Source organism: Salarias fasciatus, chromosome 8 (assembly GCF_902148845.1).
Source record: "Salarias fasciatus chromosome 8, fSalaFa1.1, whole genome shotgun sequence".
Classification (NCBI taxonomy): Eukaryota; Metazoa; Chordata; class Actinopteri; order Blenniiformes; family Blenniidae; genus Salarias; species Salarias fasciatus.
This window is the reverse complement of record NC_043752.1, coordinates 4,202,756-4,227,659: the sequence shown is the minus strand read 5'-3', so window position 1 is coordinate 4,227,659 and position 24,904 is coordinate 4,202,756. Positions and strand designations below refer to the sequence as shown.

General features: G+C 44.7%; 1 protein-coding gene across 1 annotated transcript; it reads left to right on the top strand.

Annotated features, from left to right (window-relative positions):
- The first annotated feature begins 680 nt into the window (after positions 1 to 680).
- Positions 681 to 24,703, top strand: stxbp4 (syntaxin binding protein 4). Its single transcript, XM_030097647.1, has 22 exons — positions 681 to 710; positions 751 to 865; positions 6,930 to 7,003; positions 7,105 to 7,200; positions 7,305 to 7,374; positions 8,044 to 8,118; positions 10,359 to 10,444; positions 10,680 to 10,839; positions 10,939 to 11,071; positions 11,343 to 11,449; positions 11,580 to 11,778; positions 11,877 to 11,959; positions 12,585 to 12,642; positions 13,026 to 13,122; positions 14,099 to 14,199; positions 16,740 to 16,829; positions 16,914 to 16,979; positions 21,567 to 21,734; positions 22,008 to 22,130; positions 22,390 to 22,439; positions 24,047 to 24,183; positions 24,329 to 24,703. Exons 2-22 carry the CDS (start codon positions 810 to 812, stop codon positions 24,340 to 24,342), a joined length of 2,043 nt encoding a protein of 680 aa, XP_029953507.1. The 5' UTR covers positions 681 to 710; positions 751 to 809; the 3' UTR covers positions 24,343 to 24,703.
- Positions 24,704 to 24,904: the final 201 nt, after the last annotated feature.

Genomic DNA, 24,904 nt, shown 5'->3' with positions numbered 1-24,904 from the left:
AGCGTCGCCGTCTGAGTCAAGTTTCCAAACCTTGCTGAATGGTTAACGCACTGATTTTCAAAAATCTCCAAAACAAGCCAAATTAGTTAAACAAAACAGCAAGAAAAGTTAGAATTGGTAGAAATGGATAAAAATATAGAAATAAGAATGGGGGGGGGGGGTTTGTTCCGATGTTTTGTGATGTTCTGTGATGTTCTGATATTCTGTGATGTTCTGATGTTCTGTGATGTTCTCTGATGCTCTGATGTTCTGTGATGTTCTGATGTTCTGTGATGTTCTGATGTTCTGTGATGTTCTGATGTTCCTCCAGATTTCTCAGGACATCTGGATCTAACCAGATTTCTTCTATTTAAAACGAACTACATGAAAACTGTAGTTTGTTGGAGGAAAATTGTTGCTGAGATGTGTGCTAATGAAGCTGCCTTGCTTGTGTGTGTGTGTGTGTGTGTGTGTGTGTGTGTGCGCGCGCGCATGCGCACGTGCGTGCGTGTGTGACTGACGGGTATCAGCATGGATTAGTGCTGAAAGGTAAGCGTGTCTCTCCCTGTCGAGGCGGATTTCCATCCCTCTTCTCTCTCTACGGACACACACACACACACACACACACACACACACACATTCGCTCACACACACACACACACACACACAGCAACCTGTCGTCTCCTCCAGTGAACCTCCTACTGCTTCACATGGGCTCTCTTTGTTTTTCAGTGTGTGTGTGTGTGTGTGTGTGTGTGTGTGTGTGTGTGTGTGTGTGTGTGTGAAAATGTGTGTGTGAGGATGTGTTTTTAGTGTCAGACCGACGTGCGATGCCTTTCCTCCCTCAGGATGCTCAACGCCTCGATGGGCTGTCTCTCCTCTACTGGTGAGCTAATGCCTCCTTCCTTCCCTCCTTCCTTCCTTCCTTCCCCCCTTCCTTCCTTCCTTCCTTCCTTCCTCCCTTCACCACACAGACCTGTTGTTTCTGTTTTCCTGCTCTTCCTCCATGTCAGTTTGAGACTCAGAGCTGAAGCAGGTTTACAGGCTGCTCGGTGACAGATGCCTCTGAGTTTAAGTCCACATGCTGTTTGTGTGCCTGTGTGTTTGTGCACGCGTCTGTGTGTGTGTGTGTGTGTGTCTCAGTTCTGGGTCACACACAGAAGAGACACGTAAAAGGAAAACAACAGCATCATTCTTTATGCAGCAAATGTCGAACCGAAGAGCAGCTGATGTTAAAGAAGCTTGAACTGTCAGATCATTAAAAAGAAGAAATAGAGCAAAATAATAACAATGTTGCAATATTGACTAAAATTAACATTGTTTGTTACACTAACTTCAGAAAACAAGTCCAATGATTTTTTTTCTATGAAGGTAAAACATTTTAACACAGTAATAATTCATATTTAAATGAACTAAAATGAGATGAACTCCTGTGTGTGGAGGAGCAGCAGCTCCACCGTCAGTCTCTCCTCGATGGATGGAGTCCTCATTTGAACATGTGAACACATGAAGCATGACGACCACCACCCTGCAGAGAAAAACTGGCTTCACCAAGGGTCAAAGTTCATGAACACGGGTCAGGGTGGAGATTTATAGCTCAGCTCAGCTCTGCAGTGACTGAATTACTGCAGGATCCTCCTGAAGAAGCCGAGACACCTGAGGAAGGTTCCACCGTCTGGAGGGTTCGGGACATCTGTTCCCTGAGAGAACTGAGGACTCCATATCAGAGGAGCTGATCTGCATCTCTGAAGCTTCACACTCTAAACTGCTCCAGTGAAGCTGGAGGTCCTCATGTGATGGAGACAGAAGGACAACATCATCTGCAAAAGGCAGAGACCCCTGACCGAGTTCATTTTGAATTAACGCCGAGTCTACGGACTCAGTTCTCTTAAATCAAAGCTCTTCCTCCATCTAGAAGTTCCTTCAGTTTGGAAAACTTTCAGCTGAACTCAACTTTATTTAAAAGCACTTTTAAAACAAGCAGAGCTGCGACAAGCTGCTGCACATAAACATACATTAAACTTCAAACGAAACTACAATACAAATGGCAAAAACAAAGTAGTGTCAAGCTGGGTTGAAAGCCAAGGGTTGGTGGTTTCATTACTAAAACAAAAAACAGCATGAAAATGACTTTGCCTTCAGCATTTCAGCCTTTTATATGAAACTGGACACGATTCACAAAACACAATGCAATGATGCATTTCCACCTGAAACATTAGTATGTAAATAGAGCTTAAAAATCTGATGATTGATTAGGAAAGTTTTGATGATGCTATAAAAAATGAATGCTGAAACGAGAAATGTTTGAATAGCAACAGAATTTTAATGTCAAAAGATAGATAAAACAAAAAAAATTATAAAAGAAGCACATTTGATGCTAACACTGAAAAAAAATTACATCACTACATCAATATTTTATGTTAAAATACACTTTGAAGTTTTGAAATTTTTGGTCGAAGTCGTAAAATTGTGATTTCAAAGTGAAAATTAAAAAGAAAATGAAAAATGGTGGAATTTTGTGGGGGTTATGCCAGAAGAAAGAACGTGATGCTAAAGCTGAAGAGTCAAACACAAGGAGCAGTTTGAAGCCGACGGCTCGTCTGCATTTGGTTTCATCCAGTCCGTCTCAGTAATGCTGGAGACGCCGATAAACAGAGCCAACCGAGGCGCCCAGGAGCCTGCTGGGTAATTTAGTGTTAAAATGCAGAGAGCCGTGCACGCTGAGGATTACCGCCCGCCGCTTGCATATTTAATCTCCTCCTGTCTGTTTGCCGTATGTTTGGAGTGTCGGCCCAAAACGAGGCGGCAGCGGCAGATGTTCGGTAGAGATGACGAGGAGACGGGAAACTGCAGCCGCTTCAGCTCCAACAGAATCACGTCCGCCGACATCCACGGGAAGGAAGGAGGGAGCAGATCGTTCTGATCCACTTCCACATGTCAGCGGTCCGGCTTCTGCTGCTTTTTCTGGGAAGTCTGGTGCATTTATATCTGAGCCTCAAAAACAAGAGATTCTCAAAGTCTACAAAAAGAAGCATAAACTACACAAAAGACTTGAAGAACAAAAACAATAAAGACAACATGGGAAGTTCCCAGATAACCGCTTCAAACAGGAAGTGAACATCTGATTAGCCAAAAGATCCCACTGAGGACAAACAGTGGTGGGCAGGCCCACCGTCAGTAACAGACAAATATAGAACGTATATTTTATAGTGCTGTCAGTTTTAATCGCATTGATCGCAATTTAATCGCATTGATCGCAATTAATCGTGATTAATTCATGGAGGACTGTCAACAGTTAACTTTTTTAAAGTTGAGATTAATTGCAATGGAGAATCTAATCATCATAAATCAGTCGCAATGTCAGGAAAAAACACTATTATCCTCTAGTTCTTTTCTTTGACCCAATTGGCTGACCTCAATGGATTGATTGCGATTAAAATTGACAGCACTAATATTTTAATATTATATTATACAAATTTTTTTTGTTATTATTATTATTATTTTTATTATTATTATTAATAATAAAAATAATAATAATAATAATAATAAGAAGAAGAAGAAGAAGAAGAAGAATTTTGTTGGTTCAGTTATTTCTTGTTTGACTTGTGAGATTTGAGTTTCAATTCTCTTGAGTTCCTCTGTGGTGTTATTTATTTCTTTTTTTATTGTCAGTTGTTTTTAATTTGTTGGTCAGTTGGTTCATGACACTTGTTATTTGGTGTTTATGATGTTAGCTAATGAGAAATGTTTTTGTTTATTTAGTGTTGCTGTTGTGTGATTTGTTGGTTGGTTTCTTCTAGTTTCATGTCTGTGATATTTGTTTATTCATTTGTCTGTCCAGTCAGTTGTTTTATTAATTTCTTTGTATGTTTTATGTGTCTGTAGTTTTATTTGCTGTCTGTGATTGTTCGTGAGGCAGGTTTGTAGCTTGGCTGTTTGTTGTGTATTTGTTGTTTTTTGCTGTTATTTGTTTTTTCTATTTGTTTGTGTGCTGTTTGTTTCTATGTTTGTTGTTTTTTTCTGTTATTTGTTTGCTTTGTGTGTTTCTCACTGAGGTTTCCGGCCTCATTCTCTTGCCGCTCTGTGGCGTTTGTGGGGCGAACCTGCCTGCATGTCACCATAATAGCCAGTGGCAGGTGAAGCAGATTAGCCGGCATTAGGTGATCAGTTTAATTGCTCCCTCATGTCCCGGCTGCTTGGCTTTGCTGTTCATGTGGCTGAAGGAGACACTGATGCCGCTGCGAGGAGCGCTTGCTTGGTTCGTAGGCGAACGAGATGAGCTCGTGATGAAGCATGTTGGTTGGTGGGACTGATTACTGGAGTTAATCTGGTCAAACTATGTATTCATAGGACTGAGGGCTCGCTGGTCTGATGAGGTGACGAGGTCTGAAGCGTCCAGGTCTGTGTGTCAATATGTCAAATACTGGGTTAATCTAATTCTCCTTCAAACCGGTTGATCTCAGTCTGACTGTCAAATAAAAACAGTTAAAAACAGGATCACTATTTTAAGTTTATCTCTGGCCTCCCTCATTATACCGCAGTTCCTGCTTCTGTAATCATTACGACTGCTAGAGGACATAAATCAAACATGTTTGATGTGATTTCGTAAAATAAACGGATTAAATAAATACGAACGTCTCATATTGTGAAGCAATAAGTCAAGCCCTGTAGGACAGTTGTTTATCAGGACAACACTGTGAAATACATTGAACCTCTTCGAAACCAACCTGCAGTTTTTCTACATTGCTGCTGTCATCATTATGATGACCACCAGAGGGCGACGTCTCCACCACCTTTCAGCTGCAGCAGTTTCAGTTGGATTTGAACACACTGGACAGGACTGTCATTTACCTGTGAGATACTATAATTCAGTGGCCACCAGGGGGCAGCAAAGCAACCAACATGATGTCTGGCATAGCTCTAGTTCGGCCTTTCTTCTTTCAGTGGCCTTCACCACTTTCTTTGCCTCGTAAACCAGACCCACCCACTCCTCATCCACATTTGGATTTTAGAGTTGGCCCATTGAAACTTCTTGCAGGGGGTGTCGGTTACTCCCTTTGACTGACAGCGTAATTCAGCCAATCAGTCCCTCAAAACAAATACGTCATCAAAATGCGCTTGCTTTTCTAAGGGTTAGCATTAGCTCATTAGCTCTAGCTTCCCTACATGCAAAGACACGCGAAAACGTGTTTTCCTGTTAGAAACTCACCAGGCGCAGACTCTTGCTCTTGCTTGATTGTTGTAATACTTGGTATTTTGGCTGTAACTTTACTGATTGCAGCTTTCAGACGATGGTTAAAGTTTATCTCCGTAATCTCTGCTACGCGCAGGGATGGTGTCACTTCCGGTTTAGCCACCGGAATTCGCCAAAAAAATTGAAAACAAAAAGCGGCAACGCTGATTGGCTCGGCCGTTTCAGGACCGAGTCGAATCCCCTTCTATGGGCTCCTACCCAGACTGAGCCCAACTCCAAAATCCAAACGTGGATGAGGAGTGTGCCGGGCTGGTTTGAGGCTACCACATTCTGGCTGTTTGAAATTTGACCTTTTCACTCACATACCAAAGTCAGAAGCAGCATGACCACCAGTGGACATCAGGTCTAAGCAGTTGGACTTCGTCCCTTTTAATCCACATTACTGCTATTTCATTACTTTTTAAGCGAATTTATGTTTATTAAGTCCTCTCCTGTAAAACTGCAATTTACTAGTAAAACACTGCATAACAAACACAGTTTTAATTAACCCTACTGTATCTCATCAGTTATTGGCCTTCACCACTTTCTCATTTTCCAAACTTAATTAATTGTCTCCTTAAGTTACTTTTATCATAAATGCTACGACCTAAACTCTAAATATTTATATATATATATATATATATATATATATATATATATATATATATATATATATATATATATATATATATATGTTTTTTTTTTTTTTTTTCCTTAGCTTCTAGCTCATTTTAACCGGGTAGCTTTGTTAACATTTCATTAAAGAGGTATTGATGCCAGAAGGCTGAATCTCTGAATTATAATCAGAAAACTGTATCATTAAAAGGAGAAAACAGTCACATCATAATGAGATACAGCTCAGAAAAATATTTCTGAAGCAGTTCTGTGCTTTCGTACATACCCATGAGTCTTAGTGGAATCCAGTTAATGAGCATTAATGGGTAGAATTAAGAAAGCACAGGCCAGTCCTAATGAACATTCACTTACCTCAAAACACTTTTAGTGTAAAATATGAACTTTTTGAGGCCAATGCAGAATGATCTGAGGGCCTAATATCTGTAGTACCATGGTCAGCTCCGATGTGGGACTTCCCCATGTTCTTCATTGCTGCTGTCATCATTATTACACCCAGTAGAGGGAGACATAACTGCGTCCTTTTCACTCTAGTGGATGAAGTTCGTCCCTGTAAGTCCAAATCCCAGGCTCAGACAGTTGCCCCCTCAGCGGCTCATGTCGGTCCTGATGTCGTTTTTCAGTCTCTTGGGTTGAAGACTCTGAAAATGATGATCCGCCGTGAGCAGAGCTGAGCCTCGGGATCATGTTCGCCTCCTCCGAGGAGCCTCTGCAGCTTTAATCTGAACCTCCTCACACATAAATCTCCCCCGCTGACACTCTGCCGGCTGCCGCTGACTCCCCCTCTCCTCCACCCCGCCGAGGATTGAAGAACTGCTTTGTCATGTTCCTTCCATTATTTTGAGTCATTGTTTGTGTCTGTTGCTGACATCCGCGTGGCTCAGGCATTCGCCGGGGAGGGAGGGAGGAAAGGGAGGCTCCGATTGGTCGGACGTGGCTGGGTGACGGGTGAGGGAGGGAGGGAGGGAGACAATGACAAAATCCTGTGATGATTTGATTATTTTGTGCAGCTTTGGGGAGCGAGCGGCAGGCAGGCAGGATGCCGACATGCCTGTGAACCTGTTGTGTTTGCTCTGCCTGGCAGGACCATCATGGGCCCGCACGGCATCAGCCGAGCCGTCCACCGGCTGGAGTTCAGCGACTGCAGGAAAGGACTGGGTGAGCCCCCACACCAGAAACCTCCAAGGCTTCAATGCAGGAACTCCTCCACATGTGGAGGTCTGAGCCGGACGCCTCTGTTTCTTGTGTTTGTTTCACAGGTGTGAAAATAATCGGCGGCTACAGAGAGCTGACAGGAGAAGAGTTCGGTATCTACATAAAGCGGGTGATCGTCGGCGGGTTGGCGGCGCTGGACGGTGAGTTCATGTTTCACTGAGAGGAAACAGATTGTTCTTGTTATTGTTATTATCCCACCTCACCTCTCTCTCTCTCTCCCTCTCTCTCTCTTGCTCTCTCACAGGTCGGCTTAAGTCAGGTGACCTGATTTTAGATGTCAATAACATCAGTCTGATCGGGGTGACGAATGAGAGGTGAGTGTGCGCTGCCTGAATGTCATCTGTGCTTACAGCTCACAAACAACACATCTGAACAGGCTCCAGCAGTCCAGCAAGGTTGTGCCAGAACCTCAGCTATGCAGTAAACAGGCCCAATTGCACCTAACAGAGCCACAAGTTAAGTAGGTGGCGCCCTCTGTTGGCTGTAGTAAACAATACTGTACCAATGTAAGAATTAACGGGGTGAATTATCGAGGGATCCTTGTGAGAAATAGAAGAAGAGCATGTTTTACAGAGTTTCCTGAAAGTCAAATGTCTAGTCAGACTGAACTCTGTACAGAACACTTGTTGAAATTTAACAACTCACTGAGAAGGTGGAGGTGTGTGTGATGGGTTTTGGTAACTGTTGCACGCCTTTGAAAATGACAGCATGTTTTAAAGCTACTATCTTTGCTTTAGTTTGTTTTTTTTTCCTCTTATTTTTGCTGATTTATTTTTTATTTTGAACAATAATTTAGTTTAAAAAATACATCATACAATGCATACATCAAGAAATAAAACTGTGTGTGTGTGTGTGTGTGTGTGTGTGTGTGTGTGTGTGTGTGTGTGTGTGTGTGTGTGTGTGTGTGTGTGTGTGTGTGTGTGTGTGTGTGTGTGTGTGTATTCTTCAGTTTTATGTGTTCACGTGTGCTGTGTGTGTTTCAGGGCCGTGGAGATCCTGAGGACGGCTTCGCTCTCTAATCACATGTCGCTGCTGATTGCCAGGGATGATGAATCCAGGTGAACTTTTAGCATTTAATCATCTCTATGTTTTTCTTTCTGTTCTATTTTAGATCAGATTTAAACCATAATGTCCGGTGACAGGATGAAAGACAATGAATATGCCCACATTTGATACTTTGTGGATGCAGACAGAAGTTTCAGCAGAATACATAACAATTATAAAGAAAGATTTTATTCATCCACTTCATATAATGTGTAGAGGAGAAAAACTTGAAGTGGGATCAACATGAGGAATGCTGATAATTACTTTTCTTTTTAAACACACTCATCAAACTTACTGCAGTTCTTTCCGCCGTGACTCCTGAAGGTCATTCTGGGTCATGCAGAGAAACTGCAGCTGCGCAGCAGAAACTTTGCCGGATTTTCCTCTTTTTTTCCCGCCGCCTCAGAAACATCTCCCACAAATCCAGGTGTTTGCACATTCCGCAGTCATTCCAGGAGAATCACTTGGAGCCTTTAAGCTTCTTATGTCATCTCCTTCAGCGAGCGTGGAGGAGAAGTCAGGGTTTAAAATCAGGGCTCCCATCAGAGGACAGACAGCGCCTCTCTCACCGGACAAACCCGGCCCGTCAGGAGGCTCATCCGTCCCCGGCATGCTCCCCGGGGTGACGGCGTGCGAGGTACACCGACCTGGCACTCTGCTGTCCCTGCAGCTTCTCCTCGTCAGCGTGACGAAAGTGTCCTGACACAATGGGGACACGACACGGCCCGTCCACCACCAGCGGTCTGAGCTCCGCAACAGAGCTGCAGAGGAGAGCGGAGCAGCAGGAACAGGAGGAGGAACACCAGGGGGAGCATCAGGAGGAGGAACATCAGGAGGAGGAACACCAGGGGGAGCGTCAGGAGGAGGAACATCAAGAGGAGGAACACCAGGGGGAGCGTCAGGAGGAGGAACATCAGGGGGAGCATCAGGAGGAGGAACATCAGGAGGAACATCAGGAGGAGGAACACCAGGGGGAGCATCAGGAGAAGGAAGATCAAGGGAAACATCAGGAGGAGGAACATCAGGGGGAACATCAGGAGGAACATCAGGAGGAACATCAGGGGGAGCATCAGGAGGAGGAACATCAGGGGGAACATCAGGAGGAGGAAGATCAGGGGGAGCATCAGGAGGAGGAACATCAGGAGGAACATCAGGAGGAGAATCAGGAGGAGGAACATCAGGAGAAACATCAGGGGGAGCATCAGGAGGAACATCAGGGGAAACATCAGGAGGAACATCAGGAGGAACATCAGGGGGAACATCAGGGGGAGCATCAGGGGGAACATCAGGAGGAACATCAGGAGGAGAAACATCAGCAGGAAAAACATCAGCAGGAGGAACATCAGGAGGAACATCAGGAAGAGAATCAGGAGGAACATCAGGGGAAACATCAGGAGGAACATCAGGAGGAACATCAGGGGGAACATCAGGAGGAGAAACATCAGCAGGAAAAACATCAGCAGGAGGAACATCAGGAGGAGAATCAGGAGGAACATCAGGGGAAACATCAAGAGGAACATCGGGAAGAGGAACATCAGGGCGAACATCAGGAGGAACATCAGGGGGAAAAACAGGAGGAACATCAGGAGGAGGAACATCAGGAGGAGAGTCAACGTGAGGAATATGAGCATAGTTTGAAATGTCATCAGGAGGTTAATCAGTAATACGAAAAGGAACATCATCAGGATCAAAAAGGAACATTTAAAGAAACACCAGGAGAAAATCATGAGGAACATCAGAGAGATTATCAAAAGGAATCAGAAGGAACGCTTCAGAATGACACATATATGACGGGTTCCTCAAGACAACAGAAATAACAGTAACGTCGTCACCTCTGACCTTGCAGTATTGGTGCTTTGATTTCAACTCACATATTGTTTAAAGGCCAAAGGTTCCTCAATGTTCTGCTGCATCCACACGGGGGAGACAAACGCTGAGAGAAAGCAGTCCTCTGCACTGTCTATAACCAGTGATTTTAGAAGGAATTTTGACAGAGATGTCTGAACGTGTCCAAAAGACTCTGCTAAGCAGATTCGCCCTATTTTAACTTCTCACTTTAGAAATAATCTGGAAGAGAAAATGGAGGAAATTTGATGTTAAAATGCCAAAATAGTTGTTGTTATTCCCTGATTTGAAAAGAAGAAAAAAGTGAGGTCAGACAAAGAGAAAGAGAAGATAAAAACTGACTGGTGTATTTTTATTTTTCTTCATTTAAGTGTTCAAACCATTTGAGATTCTCTGGTTTCTCCATCAGGAGGGAGTTCATCTGGCTGATGGAGAAATATGGCTCCAACAACGTGGCGGTATCAGAACGGATCTCCCCACCGCAGACCTCCACGGGTAAAACAAATAAACAAACAAACACAAAAACGCAATAAGAAATAAAACAAGCACAAACAAATGAATCCAAATAAACACCATCAAAACATCATCAAGTATGTTAACAAATACAAACATAAAAACTCCCCATTTGTAAAATTCCGCTTTCTTTTCTTGATGTTCGAAAACTTTTTAATGATATTAAAACATGTTTGACCTCTGAAACTCTCTGACCTCCTCCTCCTCTACTCTCCAGGGAAGCTGACGGACACCGCCTCCTCCTCCTCCTCCTCCCGCTCAGAAAGCCCTCAGCTCCTCAGCCCTAAAGAGGGGGTCACCACCCTCCCCCACGGCCCGCCGTGCACCCCCAACCCCGCGCACGCCGCACACACTAACACACACACCCACGCCTTCAGGTACACACATCAAATCAAAATCACTAACTCTGGAAACTTGGCAGAGGAGCACAGAGGTTTCCAGTCAGCCCTCCTCTCTCCTCTCTCCTCTCTCCTCAGTGACAGTGTCATTCAATTGATCTGCGTTGCCAAGGGAACGGGCCTGGGCCTCGTCATCAAGGGCGGAGCCAACCGGGCCGAAGGACCAATGGTGTTCATTCAGGAAGTAGTGCCTGGAGGAGACTGTCAGAAGGTCAACACTCAGACGCACACGCACACACATATGCCCCACGCACATCTCAAACTTTACTTGGAGGCAACACAGTACAAATTACTCAAAGTTCCTCTATCAGTAACTAGTTACTAAACAGGGTTGCTGCACTATTTGACTTCATTAAATGATAACTGATTGCATTTTTTAAAGAATGAAGAATTTACTTTATACACCAGAAAGAGTTACTTATTGCTGGGTGAAGTGACTGAACAGATGCAGAGGAACGGATTATGTCTTCGTGCCTTTGCAGGACGGCCGGCTGCAGGTTGGGGATCAGCTGGTCTCCATCAACAAAGAGTCTCTGATTGGAGTGACGTACGAGGAGGCACGAAGCATTCTGACCCGCACCAGACTCAGGTCTCGCAAACTTCCAGGACTAAAGGACTCTTGACCCAGAGTCAGGAGCAGGGTCAGGGTCAGGGTCAGGGTCAGGGTCAGGGTCAGTCAGTCGGAGACAGAATAACAGTCAATCTGGTTTGTGTTTCAGACCGGACCCCACTGTGGAGATCGCCTTCATCAGGCGGAGGTCATCATCCAGCTCCAGCAGCGGCCCCCACAGTCCCATCGTCCCACAGACTAGAGCCCCGGGTCCCGGGGTCGCCCCCCCACAGCCCGCCGTGGTCACCAAGATCACATCCACCAGGAACCCGATCAGCGAGACGCTGCCGGCGGTCAGTGTGACGCAGGTGTGTCTGAGGAACATCGACTGACCACACACACACACACACACACACACACACACACACACACACACTTGTGTGACATACTCTGCTGGTGTTTTCAGGTTCGGGTGAATGCTGCCAGAACAGAACTGACAGGTGTGTCCTCACCTGCGGAGGGCGGTGGCCTCGACACACACACCGGTTTGTACCTGTGATCTCTCCTTTGTGTTTCTGCAGTAACACTGCTTCTTTTTGTCCGTCCAAAACTAACTGAAAATGAAGCTAAACACAGCCTGAGACCAACTAATGAATATCATTACCAGGACAGGCATTAAAGTAGAATCAAATATATATATCATCTAAATCAAGACACTTCTCTGTCCGTCTTTTGTCTGTAATTATTTATTTGGAAGAGTGACAGTTGTCTCTTGTTAATGTGTCTTTGCAGATGTTTATTTATCCTTTTGTGTGTTTCTGTCGCCACTTTGTCTCTCTGACCTTCAGTGTATTCAGTGACACTTTTGTCCATGATTGCCTTTTCCATCAGATGGTTTTCCATGTGTGTGTTCTGTGGTTGTTGACTCCAATATATCAGTCGATCACAGATCAATAAGCACTGATGAGGACCTGACAGAATCAGCTGCACGCTTCACTTTGTGTTTGGCTGATTACAGCCGACGTTTTCAGTTCAAAGTGTCATTTTTAAGAGTTTGACTGCAGTCAGCAGCTCGCCGTGTGTGTGTGTGTGTGTGTGTGTGTGTGTGTGTGTGTGTGTGTGTGTGTGTGTGTGTGTGTGTGTGTGTGTGTGTGTGTGTGTGTGCAGACTGCAGTCAGGCGAAACGCTCCCTCAGCAGCAGCTGTCGTCTCAGACTGGAGAAGCTGGAGCAGGTCAGTGATTGTTCTCACACACACAAAAACATCACACTCCTAAACAACAGCAACAATAACAACTACCAGCTGGAACAGTGCTTCCTGTTAGGATTTAAAAAAAAAAATGTCATTACAGCAAACCTGACACCTATTAAAATGGTGTAAAAATGGTGTGATAACAGCCAGGCATTATTTCAACTGCAGTCTGAGAAAGAAATTTGTAAATGAACTAAACGAAACAGCTGATGTCCTCCCTCTACTGTGTGTGTGTATTGACGTGTATTGATTTGTGTGTGTGTGTGTGTGTGTGTGTGTGTGTGTGTGTGTGTGTGTGTGTGTGTGTGTGTGTGTGTGTGTGTGTGTGTGTGTGTGTGTGTGTGTGTGTGTGTGTGTGTGTGCAGGCTCTGGCTGTGATCGGGCTGCAGCTCTCAGACTCTCAGATTCAGACTCTCAGGTCCAAACTTCGAGCCGACGCTTCGGGGACGGTTCCACTCGCAGGTGAGTGACAGCTGCTCGCCAGGTGGGCGGGGCTGGTTTAGCTTCAGGTATGAAAGGTGTTTCCTGTTTCCTGATGTGGACACTGCTGTGTTTATACAGTAAGAGCAGAGTGAAATCCTATATTTAAAAAAAAAGCTGTTGGATTTGTGTTTTGTATTACAATCAGTTTCTACCAAGTTACTTTAGTTATATTTTCTACTGATGAAACTGAAGAACAGTGCATGCTGGGAAAATACATTTGAAAACATACTTGTGTGGTGAAATACGACATTATGCTAATCTTCTGTGTATTTAGTGATTTCGTTCAAATCGACAGCAGATCAAACACAACTACTGTGTGTTATTGGACGGTGTTGTAAGGTTTGTGTTGCCTGTGGAGATGGATGGTTGGATTCTTGATGATTGGATGGTTGATGGTTATATGGCTGTTTGGTTTATGTCTGGATCATGAGGTGGTTGTCCAGTCGATGGTTGGATAGTTGGTGACTGTGTGATTTTACGGTGTGGGGAGGGATGGATTGTGATTGTATGGTTATTAGTTGACAGTTGATGGTTGTTGGTGGGATGGACTGTGACTGTATGGTCATTGCTTATGTGGTTGGTGGCTGTCTGTTGGTATGGCTGGTGGTTGGATGGTGGGATGCAGTTCCTTGGTTACTGGCATTCTGGTTGATGGTTGTTGTTTTGGCTAGGTGGTGGGATTGGTACTCTAGTGGATTATAGCATGGTTGTCAGGTTAGATGGATTCTGAGAGCGTGGTTATTGGTTATGTGGTTGATGGTTATCTACTGAAATGGCTAGTGAGGTTGTTGTTTGGGCTAGATGGTGGTTGGATGGTGTAGGGTGGGGTGGAATGTGGTTGTTCATTCATTAGTTGTCTGTTTGATGGTTATTTGTTGGGGTAGATGGTGGGATGATGGGAGGTGGTCCCTCCTGCCTGCTCCTGCTGATGTCTGCATTCTGCTTGCGTGGACAGACTTTGAGAGTGTGATCCGGGAGCTGTTCAAGCTTCAGACGACCTCAACCCACCTGTCCGACCTTCTGTCCGGTCTGTTGGAGTCGCCCACCAACCCCAAGGTACGTCCATTTGTGGATATGAAGCTGTTAAGCTAAGTCTTGTTGTTGTGAGATAAGATATGAATTTTCATGTTTCAGTTTAAGTGTAAGAAAAACAAAAGTGTTTAAATATCTAAAGCAGATCAGACTGGGGCTTCATAAGAGGGTCTGGGCTCCTGATTCAAGGCTTTTGCTCTGTAATTAGACAGTGCAAACCACTGAACCACCGTGCCAAGAGGAACAAAGAATTCGTGTGATGCTGTCCCCTCAGTTCTTTAAGGAAACTTGGAGTGTTTTTGCTCAATTTTTCTCAGAGATTTGTAAAGTTAAACCTTCTGTATTGTGACTGCACATGTTTTTGTCCAGTGCAGTAAAAATTGATTTAATTTTTATCTATCATCATCATAAATTTGACAATATTTTCATAAATGAACAAGAAAAACCCTCCTGACTGAGAAAAGTACACTCAGGTTAGGCAGTACCTGATCAAAGGTTTGTTTTGATCAATAGTAAATAAAGAATTAGAAATGGAATATTTTAACTTTGTCTGTTTTTTGGGAATACGTCACAGAATGATAATAATTTCAGTACATTTTACCCAAACACCAATTTTCACAGGTAAAAAAAACCCCAGCATATTATCAGTGCACTGATTTACTGACATGAAAATTGTCTAACTATGAGCCTTGTTTTAATAAAGACGTCTGTTTTTGACTTCAGGTTCACTGAAAATGAAATTAGCTTGAAACCAAAGTGCGTATTGACGTGGCTTATTGCACGGATAGAGTTGCCAACCGTTCCTTGAAAAACAGAATCGTTCCGTATTTGAATGTAAAAGTGTGCGTTCCGTATTGAGCTGAAAAGGAACGCACTTTGTTCCGTATTTTTGTGAGAGTCAAAACGTGAGCAATGGAACGTGCGCTTTTTATGAAAACTTACGGTAAATTGTTCACCGGCTCTCTGACTTTCTGTGACCAATGAGCTGACAGAGATGGCTCGACAACACAGAATCACTCTGATCTCATTGGTCAAAAAAAGACTGTTCCTCGTAGGCTACGGTAGTTCATTGGCCAGTAGTCAGTTTGGTCACAGAGCGCATGGGAAGAAGTAAATCAAAACATTAACGCAGCGCAGCATGGCTTCCAGAGACACGTAAGTTTGTGCCGTTTCCATATCGGATATATCATTGATTTGTGTCTGCTGCTGCAGACTGTGGAGTGTTTTCAGTTTAGAAACGGAACCTTGTTGGGTTTTTTTTGTTCAGAAGTTTTTTCAGCTTTGATTTTGCACTTTTTTAGTTGAAAATAAAAAAAAAGAACATGTGAAAATCCAGAAGAGACAGCAGCTTTTTGATGTTATTTTGCACATTTAGCAATAAATATAGAATAGAATAGAACAGAATAGAAGACTTTATCAATCTCACAGTGGAGAAATTTACAGGTGTATAGGCTCATAGAACTCACAGCAGGGTGTAAAAGTAATGAATGGTGCAATAATTAACAAATGATAGTGCAAATCATACTAGGATTGATAATAGAAGCAAAAGACAATAAAGAATTAACTGTATGTACAACCTGAGTCTTAAAATTATAACAGGATATATGTATATATATATATATATATATATATATATATATATATATATATATATATATATATATATATACATATATATATATATATATATACAATACAATATGCAATATATGATGCAATATATAATTATACAGTATGAGATATAATATGTACAATATGTTTTAGCGGAGTGAATGGATACAGCAGAGTGAATGGATGATAAAGTGTCGCTGAATTTCTTAAGGGGGGGGTGCAGAATATTATAATGTCCAGGATTATTGCACATATTCCACACAGTAGAACTGTACAGCCTGACAGCGGTGGGGATGAGAGGCCTGGTAGCTCCTTCCTGCACTGAGGGTCTCAGTCGCCTCTGAAGGAGCTGCTGAGCTGCTCTACCGTCCGGTGCAGTGGCTGAGAGCTGCTGTCCATGATGATGATACTGGAATGATAACTGTCTCACTGTAGGCCTCAAATACAAACTGATCAAGCTGATCATGAGTTATTGTAATCTTGCTACTGTAGGTGTAATGCAGTAGCCTAATGTGTTTTTATAGTCTGTAATAGGTATAACTGTGGCAAAATGCTGTTAGATATGCGTTTTTCACCCCCCAAAAACCCAGTTTTTTTCAGCTGCCCGCGAGAGGTGTTCCTTATTTCAATCTCTGGGAGTTGGCAACCCTATGCACGGATGAGCTGATCAGACTGTGGCTGCTCACCGAGTCGCTCCTCCATCAGAGAAACTTCAGTAAATCGTCTTTTACGAGCCTCGCAGTGTGAGCGGCACCTCGTGGCCGCCACGCCCCCGTTATCGACGCTCGCTCGCCCATCGGGCCTCCCGATCCGTGTGGCTGCACGCCATCAGCGCACAGATCAATGCTCACACACATACACACACTGTCGATAATAAACTACTCACCACTCCAAAATCTAAAAACACTGAAACAAAATAATGCCATTCTGTTAATGAGCTGTTCTGTCTTCAGCCGTCGCTGTCTGACTCGGAGGATCTGGAGGAGATGGAGCGCCTGAGGAAAGAGCACATCGAGGCCCTGAGGGAGATCAAGAGGCTGCAGGTACACACCGACACCGGAAGTCATGCAGAATGTCGCAGGAAGAGGCGTCATCCTCACCCTCCTGACGCTCTGATTGGTCTGCAGGAGCAGCTGGTGGAGTCTCAGAGGGTTCACCATCAGATGGAGGAGCAGCTCAGCAAAGTCACTCAGGTCACATTCGTTTATATTTCACATTACAGCCAGATGTTCTGCATCGGATTACAGCGTGAAACAGATCATGATACCGGGCACATCTGGAAAATATTCACAGATTCACTTTGTCCACATTTTGTTGAGTCACAACCCGACTTAAAAAAAAAAAAAAAAATGAAGAAATCACATGTACAAGTATTGCCAGCCTTTGCCACGGGAGTGTGAAGATATCTAAAAAACACCATGATGTAAAATGAATGGCAGCAGTGCTGAATGATGCTAATGCTGAAGCAGCAGAGAAAGACTGAATTATCACAGAGCAGCAGATGGAGCCCTCAGCACACTCTGTGTGTGTGTGTGTGTGTGTGTGTGTGTGTGTGTGTGTGTGTGTGTGTGTGTGTGTGTGTGTGTGTGTGTGTGTGTGTGTGTGGGAGGATCATGCAGCCTCCGCTGCCTCGTTGATTTCAGCTCTAAAAAAGACAGTCGTCTTCCTCCTCTCCGTTTGCTGGTTGTGATTCATTCTGAAGGGTCTCGGCCTCTCCTGCTCCGCTGGCTGCCGCTCTTCTTCTGCTCAGTTGCATAAAACAATCGATAACCAAATTTAGACGCACTAAATCTGACTCTTCTTCTTCTTTTTTTTTTAAACTGATCTGGCAGGATCCTTCTCAGACCTGAACCAGGTAGAAAATTCTTGAGAAAACTCAAACACAATCCACAAAATGATGAGAAATATTTTGAATAGACATGTGGAAAACCAGCTGGGAAAAGGGCCAACATTAGAGTGAAAATAGTCTAAATAAGTCCAAAATTCAATCCAAAGACTGAGAGCTTTGTAAGGTTCCTCACCTGAAGGTCCAACAATCCAAAACAAGGCAGAAAACTTTTCCATAATTTGGCGACTGTTAAAGCTGGGGTTGGCGATCTTGGAAAACTAGCGTTAGCATGTAGCATCTCCCCAAGGCTCCGCCTAGCTAGCTCCGCCCAGTTCCCACCCCATTGGAGGAGCTCCCGTTGGGAGCGGAGACGTTCGCGGCACTTCCACGTCCAGTGCGTCCCTGGCGTAACCTCTCCTCAGCGCTTTGTTTCTTCGTTTTTCTTTATTTGCACTACGCCAAGTTATGGCGCACTCAACGGTAAGTAAACCCCCAAAATATTTGTCTCCGTCATTCTGCAACGACGCTCCGTCCTTCTACGCGCGCACTGAACCAGGGTCAGTGCACGCGTACATGTACGCGCAGGGGGCAGGTCGAACGGCGAAGGGATTTGATCGGTTTAAAAAAAGGTGTCCCCTCAAGACTATTGGTTGCTGTTTTTCCCGTTTTACTCCTGCTGTAGATAGCGGATATTTTCCAAACTACTTTAAAAACACGCTATGAATTGCTTCCCATCAAGTCATAAAGATCATTTTAACCAGTATTTAAAAAAATGTATCTCATTCAAATTGCCAACCCTAGCTTTAAAGGTGCCTTAAGGAGTTTGCACGTTTTATGCGAAACAGCGCCCCCTGCAGGCCTTGGGCGTAATGCAGCTTAGTGAAAAACTCGTCCCTGTGGCTCGCGTGCACGGAAGAGGGGAACTCCGTCTTCACTCTTTTAGAAGCGCTCAAGTGAGATTTAAGTTTCTTTTAGCTGGTGGAGTCTGTGTGGAGCTGTGGCAGTGCTAGAAGCCAGTCTGTTCTTACTTTCTGGAAGATCCTGCTCAGTTGTTGCTCACTAAGCATCTGGCGGAGTAATGGCGGACAAAACGAAACCTAACCAGCCGAGCGCGCATTACGTCATTCCTTTCAAATTCTCCCCCAAAAAATTCTGGTGCCAGACCGGCACTGCAACTTTGAAATGACAATTTTGCGCTGTTAGAGGTACTTGTAATGAATATGTCAGGGCACATTGTACACATCATTAAAAATGTGTAACATATTTATGGTGGAAAATAAGTATTTTTAAGGTTGTGAAACTCCTTAATGCACCTTTCAGGCAATGTTAATAATCCACTACGAACATATACAGTCGACTAACAGATCATCAAGTTGGATCGCTGTTCCAGATGACTGTCAACTATAAAACCACCGAGTTCCAGGAGAAAATAGACTGGGAGTCCTGTCATTTTAAAGGCAAACATTATTATTATTATCCATCGACTCCTGAATGAGCAGAACTGTTTACTGCAGCCGGGGTTTGCTAGTGTAGTAGCAGCCGTTTCCACGACAACAAAGTCGGGAGTGTTTTCAAAATGTTCTACCTTGGGAGAAACTTTTCAAGAGGTTTTCAGTGGCTCGCAGCACTGTTGTCGTGTAAACAGACTTTGAAAAAACGACGAATGCTTTGTGTTTTCACTTGAAATCATTGTTGTGTAAATGGGGCCTTTGTAAATATCCTGACTTTACTAAAGTGGGGATTTTTACTAAAGAGGGGAAGTTTACTAAACATCCTGACTTTAGTAAATGTCCTTGCTTTAGTAAATATCCTCATTTTAGTAAACATCCTGACTTTAGCAAACGTCCTCGCTTTAGTAAATAGCTATCTTTGCTTTTGTAAACATTGTCATTTTAGTAAACAGCCTCGCTTCAGTAAACATCCTGACTTTAGTAAACATCCTTACTTTTGTAAACATCCTGACTTCAGTAAACATCCTGACTTTAGTAAACATCCTGACTTCAGTAAACATCCTGACTTTAGTAAACATCCTGACTTTAGTAAACATCCTCCCTTATGTAAACATCCTGACTTCAGTAAATGTCCTCGCTTCAGTAACATCCTTGCTTTTGTAAACACCCTCGTTTTAGTGAACTTCCTCACTTAAGTAAACATCCTCACTTAAGTAAACGCTCTTACTGAACCTCTTTGCTCTCATCCGATTGGTCCGCACAATGTTTGATAACCAGGATTTTTGTTATTTTTGTCTTATTTTCATAATAGTTACAAAATCCTGTTACGAATAGTGAAGGTAACAGATGGTCTCTTCTCGCAGTGTGTGTATCTGTGTGTGTGTGTGTGTGTGTGTGTGTGTGTGTGTGTGTGTGTGTGTGTGTGTGTGTGTGTGTGTGTGTGTGCGTGCGTACACGTGTTTGTACACACATATGACTGCACTGCAGGGATTTTAAAGCTGCCATGTTGGCTTCATTTCCTGCTTTATACTTGTGTTAATATTTACAACCAAGGGAACCTGCTTCTCCGAGCCACCCGGTGATGCTCTCAGAGAAAACATAAATATGTGTCTGTGGAGCATTCTGCTCAAAAATCTCACTAGATTCAATTATATCAGGTCAGCAGACAGCAGCTTAGGACAATAGATTTGCTATGATAAATAATATTAAAAAACAGCAAGCTATGCTAAATTAACTAATTGCAAAAAATAGAAAATATTGTGAGAAAAATAATTATGTCAAACAAAGACGCAACAAAACTTTAAATTCATGAAAGGAGTTAATTACATTTTAAATACATGTTATGCTAATTAGGGTGACTTTAGCTTGTAGCAAAATAAAGAGGCGCAATTTAAAACTTAATCTAAAAATCCACATTTCATGGCTGAGAAACTCAGTGGATCGAGGAAACCAGGTCACAGTGATATTTTTATTATTTCACTCCGGGTGGAGTCGGGATAACATCAGGGAAGCAGTGGGGGGGTGGAGGTGGGGGTGGTGGAGGGGGTCAGATGTTCCTGGTGATTAAACCCACCATTGACTGAGGTGTTAGAGCTCCTCTGCCTGCGAGGATCGTTTTACTGGAGCATGAGAGCGGCGGCAGGGTTTCGCTTTACGCCCTGATGGAGAAGCGGCGCTCTCACATGAGAGGGTCTCACTGCTGCTGCAGGTTTGTGTTTCGGTGATGTAACGCACAGCGTGAAGGTCACTCACGCTGAGTGCGGATGAACTGGGAATAAACACTTTCCCTCCACAACACCACCGCTCAAAGTACCGCCGAACAGAAACGTCTCCTGTCCTCCAGGAACTGTCCTCACTGTCTGAAAACCCAGATGTTTACTAAACGAATTACTGTGAAGATTATCATCCTAATACGGTCATGATAGATGCTGAATACGGTCATGTTAGGATGGAAAAGAAAAGAAAGTAACATTTTTGCTGTGACAATGGATTTTGTCACTCAGGACACAACATTAAAACACTCCTTTAACCTGTCTAACTTAACTACCTCATTTAATGATATTGTCTTATTTATTTATGAAATCAAACTGATTTATCTGTACAAGCTTCATTTAACGTGAAGAAAATTATTTTGCAGAAACTAATTAATTTAGTTTTACATGAGACGTTAGAGAGCAGATTAGTCACATATTACAAGTTACAATACGCCGTTTCAGAAGAGTTTACATACACAGTGATGTAGTTGCATCTTGGGCCACTAGTAGGTGCTGTTGGTTGTTCTTATAATGAAGCCATACATGACACTCATATGGACCAACGATGAAGTTGGAGTGTTATCCTGTAGTGGAGTTCTGACCCTCTGGAGGCCGCCATGTTTGTTACTGTCAAAACAGACACCCACCTTCCCGTTTTCACTTGAAGATGTCATGCAAACGGAGAGAAACACTCGGAAGACTTTAATTCACTCTGCACTTCTTCCCTCCTCCTCCTCCCGCTGTCAGGAGGTGAAACTGGGCGCGGAGGAGAGCCGGGCCCTGAGGAGCCGGGTCCAGGAGGCGGAGGAGGCGCAGAAGCAGGCGCGAGGGATGGAGATGGACTACGAGGAGGTGATCCACCTGCTGGAGGCCGAGATCGCGGAGCTGAAGACCCAACGGGTGGAGCAGCCCAAGGTGACAAAAACAAACCCACCACAGCTCAGCTTCAGAGGGGCGTGAGGGTCTCTATCTGCCCCAGCCCAGCTGCCGGGTCTACGACTCCCTCTAGTGGAGGTTGGAGTGATGATGGGTATAATACTCACAGATTTGATGAGTTTAGAAAGTTTACAGATTGTTTAGAATCAGCGTGGTGGGAAATGGTTGGTTCCTTCTACTTGAATTGAGGAGCAAGAAGCAGCTGCCAGACCCTTCAGAATAAAGCGTCTTCGTCCCTGCGGTGTGTTGCAGCCGCAGGAGGAGCTGGAGGAGGTGAAGAAGAAGGTGGCCGTCCTGGAGTGTCAGCTGAGGAAGAGTGACACAGCCAGGAAGAGTCTGGAGATGTCAACGGCGAAGCTGCTGAGCTTCGTGGAGGTAAACGGATCCTTCCGCCGCAGGAAGTAGTCCCACGGAGATGTTCTGCTTCTGCAGTCCACATTCATGTGAACGGTGTTTTCGTTTAATGTGTGAAATCTGTGTGTTAACATAAGAATTCCACAAGATCCGAGTCTGGGCGGCTTCTACATTAGCTTGACTGGTTGCAGCTCTGCGTAGAACTGATGTAAAATTAATAGAAGGGGGAAAAAGAATATAGTTTGATAAACAGATTAATAACGATCCTTTGTTTCTGCAGAATGTTCAAGAGTTTCTGCTTGAGATCCACGGACCCACAAAGAGCTACAGGTGAACTGTGTGTGTGTGTGTGTGTGTGTGTGTGTGTGTGTGTGTGTGTGTGTGTGTGTGTGTGTGTGTGTGTGTGTGTGTGTGTGTGTGTGTGTGTCATTATATGGACCTTCTTTATTGTTTTTTTTGTAGTGTGTGTTGCTCTTTAGCCCTTTGAGTATCAGGGATAATGAGTGATCCAGCAGAGAACAGAACTCATTAGCCCAGGACACACACACACACACACACACACATACACACACACACACACACACACACACACACACACACACACACACACACACACACACACACACACACACCCACACCCACGCGGGGGTCCTTTCTGGCCCACTTTCACCCAGGTAGGACAGCAGTTATCTGTTGTTAATGACCCCCTGTGGTCAGGAGGGGGGCTCACGTAACGGCGGCGCGAGGTCACAGTTCGTCCGCTATGTCCAATTATCTTTCTCAGCTCTCACAAACACAGCCAGAAAAGAAAAAAAGGGAAGTACTTCAGACGCTCTACTTGAACTCCAAGCTTCACTTTCAGTCGGTTCATCCAGAGCAAAAATATCGACAGTGAGTTCAGAGCTACAAAACCAACAATCCTCCTTCAGACTGGAAGAATTCACCCCTTCATTTAGAAGAAGTTCATGTCCCTTTACCTGTCTCATCTTGTTCCTCTTTTCATCCTCATCTTTCACATCTCTCTTATTTGTCCTTCTTGCCCTTTCCGTCTTTATTTTACCACCTTTTCTTCAATCTTTCTTCCATCCTCCCTTCACTCTTGTTTCTCGTATTTTCATTCCATTCAGCGTCTTTTGTTGTCGTCTGCTGTGTTTCGTCTCCATCATTTCAGCTTTACTTCTTCATCTCTCCTTTATGTCTGTTGCCTCCAAAAGCCCTGCTGCTCTTCCTCCTCCTCCTCCTCCTCTCCCACCTCCTCCCTGTGCCTTGTGTAATTCGGTGAATCAGGTCAGTTGGTCACACTGTTTTTCGCCCTCCTCTGTGAATCCGTTCGGGTCAGTGGGACGCCGCGGCCCTTCCTTTCGTAACGCGGAGACCCCCCGCTCCGCTTTGTTCACCTGAGTTCTCCTGAGCCGCCGGTGCAGGGGAAAGTCGGCCGGTCCATTCAGGGGCGGCTGATGTTGGTTTTTTTGTGTGGATAAATGCTCCTTTTCAGGGCTGCCTGATGACTGTCGGCCCCTTGAATGTCCCCGTCTTTAGAGCCATCGCTCATTGTGCTGTGATAAAGGGAACGCAGGAACACGGCGGACGAGCGAGTTCAGGAGCTCCCAGATCTCAAAAACACGTCCGGCTTCATTCAAACAGCAGCCATGTCCAAAACATGAACAGTACAATCAGAACAGAGACCACCGGGGTCATCTCTTTCATGTATCTGCAGAAAAACCGAGAAAATGAACTAATAGACAAACATAAGAACGAGGGAGTGATGATAAAGAGACGGACTGGTTGAATGACGGTGAATTGATGTTGAAGAGTGGGTGTCTTTCTGAGGACCACCATTGGGAGTGCATGTAGCCATCATGGCTTTTCTCTATGCTGACTTCACTCTTCCTCCTCCTCCTCCTCCTCCTCCTCTTCCTCCTCCCCTGTCTCGGCAGCTCGGGGGACGTTAAAGTTGGGACGTCCCCTCAGGGACTTCCTCCTCGCTACAAGAAGAGCCCGTGGACGGCGGCCACGCTGGCTCAGGAGGCCAAGGACCTGTCCCGGACTGTCAGGGCCATCCTGGAGGTGGACTGTAAGTGATCTGAGCTCCGTGCATGCCGACTCTCCCCCGTGCTCCTCCTGAACCTCCACCTCCTCCGGGTCTTCTCGCCGTCCTGCATGGATGAAGCCGAAACCTGCCGTCCTGCCGCTGTGAGTGACTGTCCTCCCCGTTTCAGTGCTCACCTTCTAGACGACCCCGAGACCCGAGTGGGCGAGAAATGAGCCGGACGACACCCGCCCGCCCGCCCGCCCGCCCGCCGTGACCCCGAAAGCCCTCCTCCCCGACAGCTCCTCGCCTCCTCAGAACCCACCCACGGACTCCTGTCTTTACTCTGCATGACTCTGTGTTCCCGTGAAGCGTCACCGATCCTTCTTCTCATCAGCCCACCGAACTGTAGCAGCTCCCCTCGAAAACAAGCGCTCCCCAGACTGACGGGCAGACCCGTGGTGCGTTCGGGTTCACACACCGGAGCAATGCCAGCTCAATGGACTACATGAAGGTTTTCAGGTTTGGTCCACTGGTCTTGGATTTGGCACCAAAAACAGCAGCAAATTTACCAACAGTGACACAAAAACATCTTTAAAGATGGAGTGAGAACCGCTGCTTGGTCCTTCCAGCGTCAACCAATCAGAATTTCCCCTGTAGATGGATCTTAGACTGGGAAAGGCTCTCTGATCGGCCAATCAGCTGCTGACTACCATGAGGAGTTCAACAGAAAGCACTGAAATACAACTTATTCACAAAAACATGA